Below are 3,805 nucleotides of genomic sequence, written 5' to 3'. Positions count from 1 at the left end.
CGCACGTTTTGAAACGCCAAGCACCACCACCCCAATCCGTCCTGAAGCTTACGGCTTTTAAAAAATCTGTTCGTCGGAAAAGGTTCTACCAGACTCTTCCTGATATGTAGCTTAAGTGCGTTAAGGCAGAAATCTGGGAACTTCCCCACAGAGCGTGGCTCCGATTCCTGGCCGCTTGGCCAAACTTCCCTAGAGAAAAGGGCCCAACTCGGATCCGTAAAGGGGTCAACCATTTATTCCTTTCAAATGTTACAATAAGACCCATACAACTTTTGTTTAGGAGTTAGAAAACTGCAGATCAGAAGTAGGGTCATTAAAAAATTATTTACAAAGACAAGGAAACGAAAATTTAAGTCACATCATACAGCCAGCCCTCGCCCTCAACCCTCTCCCACCCCCTCCCAGGGGTACCCCCCCACCCCTAAATAAACCCGAAGTAGTTCTCCCTCTGATGTCAAATTAAACACAGTGGACTTACACGCTTTATGGTTTAAAGCCAAGAGCAAGACATTATAAAAAACTAACCAGATTAGCTTTTTAAATGGTTGTTTCTATAAAAAGCACAAAATACTTTTAAATGAAGTCAGAACCAGGAATGTAAACCAAGAGATAGAATATCCGTTTTGAAGAACGGGTCAGTTGCTGGTCTGTTGGACTTTTTGGGAAAAAAAAAAGAGCTGCTTTCGAAGATTAGTAGAAACAGAAGATCCGAGCGGAAAAGAACTTGGTGTTAATAGCTGGAGTCTCATTAAATGGAGCAAGTTCCAGTTTCTGTCCAGGATCAGAATCTCTCCATATAGTTTTAAGAGGGGCTTTAGAGCTCCGGCTCGGGTGGCAGCGGGGCCCTCCGGGGTCCCCAGGATCCCAAGCTGGAGACTTTTTTCTTTTTTTTCTTCACTGTGTTGGAGGAGTGAGCCGGGGGGGGAGACGTTGTGGAGTGAAAAAGCTTGCCAGCTCTATGCAGAAGGCCTGGGCTTGTGGTGGGCACGTGATCAAGGCAGCAGTTCCGTGGGGGTGCTGGGATGGGAAGGATGGCACAGACAAGTCTCTTTCCGATGGACGGGTGGGCAGCAGAAGTCAGCTCTACTCTTCTTTCTGCTCGGTGGCAGCAGCAGTGTCGGCTGCAGCGCTGGGCTCAGCCTCCGCCGATTCTGAGGTCTCTTCTGGCTTTGTGCCCCCCTCGCTCTCGCCAGAGGGCTGCTGTGGCTGTTCCTCCTCCTTCCCTGGCCCGTCGCTGCCCTCTTGCCGCTTGGCCACCGGCTCTGGCTGATTGTCGGGGGCCGCGGCCTCCTCGGGGGCCGCCTTCTCCTCTTTGGGCGCGCTGGCCTGCTCCCCCTCCCCGGCCGCAGCGGCCGCCTGGCTCTCCTCCGCCTCCTCGGCCTCCACCTTCCCCTGCTCTTCGCCAGGAGAGGACGCGGCCGACGCGTCTCCGGCTTCCTTCTTGGCCTTCCGGAAGGAAATGCCGCTCAGCTTGAAGGACTTCTTGAAAGAGAACCTCTTCTTCTTCTTGGGCGTCTGTTTGGAGGCGGCGCCCTGAGCAGCTCCGTCGGGTTTGGCCTCGCCCTCGGCCACCGGAGCCGGCTCTATGGCGTCTCCGCTGCCCGCCTCGGCCTTGGCGGGCTCCTTGGGGGCCTCTGCCGAGCCACTGCCGTTCAGGGAGCTCGCCTCCCCGTCGGCCTTGGGGGACACGTCCCCGTTGATTTTCACATGGCCATTTTCCTGGAGGAAGAAACAAAAGGCTCAGTTACAGCCACCGCCCCCGGGTCCTTTCAGCACCCCACCTACCTGAATCCCACCTGGCTGATAAAAGCCACCCCCCACTTGCAAGAGGTGAAAACTGGCATCCCATAGTCCAAGGGCAACCCCAGAGTAAACCGGTTGCACCCCCGCTCGACTGCCCTTACACAATACACACAACCTGGCTGCCGAGTTGATGCATTTGCTGGATCATAAGTCACCCGGGTCTACCCAATTCGTTAAGCCACCGAAAAGCTAACCAAGTTGGACTGCCGAATCAGGGCTCGGTTATTTCGGAAAAAGAGTCTACTGGGTTGATTCTTCCAGAAAGCAGGCTACAAATTTCCTCCCATCAAGGTGTGCCACACTACAACTCCCATCATCCAACTAGATGGATGATGTGCACTGCGATCAGACGGCGGGGGGGGCACGCTAGCGGGTCAGGGCTGACCCGAGCTCTCCCAGGGTTTGCGCGCCGTTGAAACGCAAGAGCGACGCTTCGCCCCTGCGTCCTGCCTCACCTCCCCCCCGCGAGGCGCCTTCAACGTCCCCGCTTTTCGCAAAGGGCCCCCCCGGCGCCTCCGCGGTCTCCCCCCAAAAAACGAGCGCGTCCCGCGCCGCCGCCAGGGGGCGCCACCTCCCCGCCGCGCGCCGAGGCCGGCCACGGTTGCAGCGCCGACAATGCGCTCCGGGAGCAGGACGGGGTGCGCGGGAGCAGCAGCGCCGCCGGGAATCCCCGCTCCGGGCAAACGGCGGGGGGGGGGGCGCCTCTCGCCTCCTGCGCAAAGCCGCCCTATTGGGCCGCTCCGTCCGGCCGCGCGGGGGGGGGAGGGTAGGGAGGGAAGGATGCGGCGGGAGGCAAGGCGACCGGAGGGCCACGTTAGCAAAACCGCCGCCCGCCCGCGGGCCCCTCCGAGGCCGAGCGCGCCCCCAAACCGGCGCGCCAAGCAGCGCCGCGCCCCGCCCCGCTTGGAAAGCTGGGGGCTCCTTGCAAGAGGGCGGAAATCCCGCGGGGCTCCCTCCCTCCGCCGCCGCCGCCGCCTCCCCGTCGCCAGCACGGAACGCGTCGATTTCACGGTTGTGCGCCCCCCGCCCGGCTCTGCCCGTGCCCGCCGCCGCCCCCCGCCCGGGAATGCGCGCAATGCAGCCCCGGGGCCCGGCGCTCCGCGTCCCTCCTTTGTTCCCGGCGGGAGGAAGCGGAGGGAGAAGCGGAGGGAGGGGGCCCGCGCCCGTCTCCAGGGCTCAGCGCCGAACAAAGGCACGCCACGCCGCGCTCCCGGCCCGACGGTGGGAAACGGCGGCGGGGCGGGGGGCCCGCGCGGCGGCCGCTCGGCCAGCGGGAGGAAGGGCCGGGCACACGCCCCTCCGGGCCGGGCCGCCGCGAAAGGCTCCGCTGCCGCTGCCGCCGCCGCGCCCAAGTCGGATCCGGGCGGCGGGCGGGCGGGGCAGCGCGGGGAACAATGGCAGCTGGCCGGGCGCGCGCCCCAGACCCACCTGGCCGTTGGACTTGGAGGGCGAGGCGTCGCCGGCGGCGTCCTGGGCCATCACGTCCCCCTTGGCGGGCTTGGAGCTGTGGCTGCCCATGGCGCGGCTGCGGGCGCTGCTGCTGCTGCTGGCGAGAGGGGCGCCGCCGCGGAGGCGGAGGGGCGCGGGCGGCGGTCCGGGCGGGCGGGCAGGGGCACCGGCCGCCTCAAGGGACGCTGCGCGGTGAGGCCACCCCAGGAGGCGCCGCGCCCCGGGCGAAGCGGGCTCGGTCCGGTCCCTCGCTCAGCCGTTGCACCGCCGCGCAAAGCCCCGCGCGCGCCCCGCTTGCTCTGAGCCTGGTGCGCAAAAGCGGCGGCTAATAAGGGCGCCGCACGCGCGGGGGCGGGGCCGGGCGCTGAAATCCGGCCCAGGGGGCGGCGCGGAGAGGCGGGGTGGGGGGCCTCCTCTCCTGGCTCGCGCCGGGGCGGTGGGCGCCGCAGGGCGCGGCCGTGGTGGGCCCGCGCGGACCCTCGCCGGGGAGCGCCGGAGCAGCCTGCGCGGGGCGTCTCCGGAAAGAAACGGCCAGCGTGGGTGCGCTTGAGCA

The 3,805-nt window shown here is 64.7% G+C and overlaps 1 protein-coding gene across 1 annotated transcript; it reads right to left on the bottom strand.

The window, feature by feature from the left end:
• Positions 1-217: 217 nt before the first annotated feature.
• Positions 218-3,562, bottom strand: MARCKSL1 (MARCKS like 1). Its single transcript, XM_088153580.1, has 2 exons — positions 3,232-3,562; positions 218-1,719 (listed from the first exon to the last, which is right to left on the bottom strand). The coding sequence occupies exons 1-2, from the start codon at positions 3,319-3,321 to the stop codon at positions 1,084-1,086; spliced, it is 726 nt and encodes a 241-aa protein (XP_088009706.1). The 5' UTR covers positions 3,322-3,562; the 3' UTR covers positions 218-1,083.
• Between the last annotated feature and the right edge of the window lie 243 nt (positions 3,563-3,805).

Source organism: Python bivittatus, unplaced genomic scaffold (assembly GCF_059951505.1).
Source record: "Python bivittatus isolate LINGU-HERP-01145 unplaced genomic scaffold, Pbiv_v1 ctg000040_np1212, whole genome shotgun sequence".
NCBI classification, from domain to species: Eukaryota; Metazoa; Chordata; class Lepidosauria; order Squamata; family Pythonidae; genus Python; species Python bivittatus.
The sequence above is the reverse complement of the archived record's forward strand: the minus strand, read 5'-3'. Positions and strand labels throughout refer to the sequence as shown.

Excerpts from the sequence above, each read along its gene's own strand:
- MARCKSL1 (XM_088153580.1), bottom strand. The coding sequence starts at position 3,321 with ATGGGCAGCCACAGCTCCAAGCCCGCCAAGGGGGACGTGATGGCCCAG. Across the intron at positions 1,720-3,231 it reads CCTCCAAGTCCAACGGCCAG|GAAAATGGCCATGTGAAAAT; the intron begins GTGGGTCTGGGG and ends TTCTTCCTCCAG.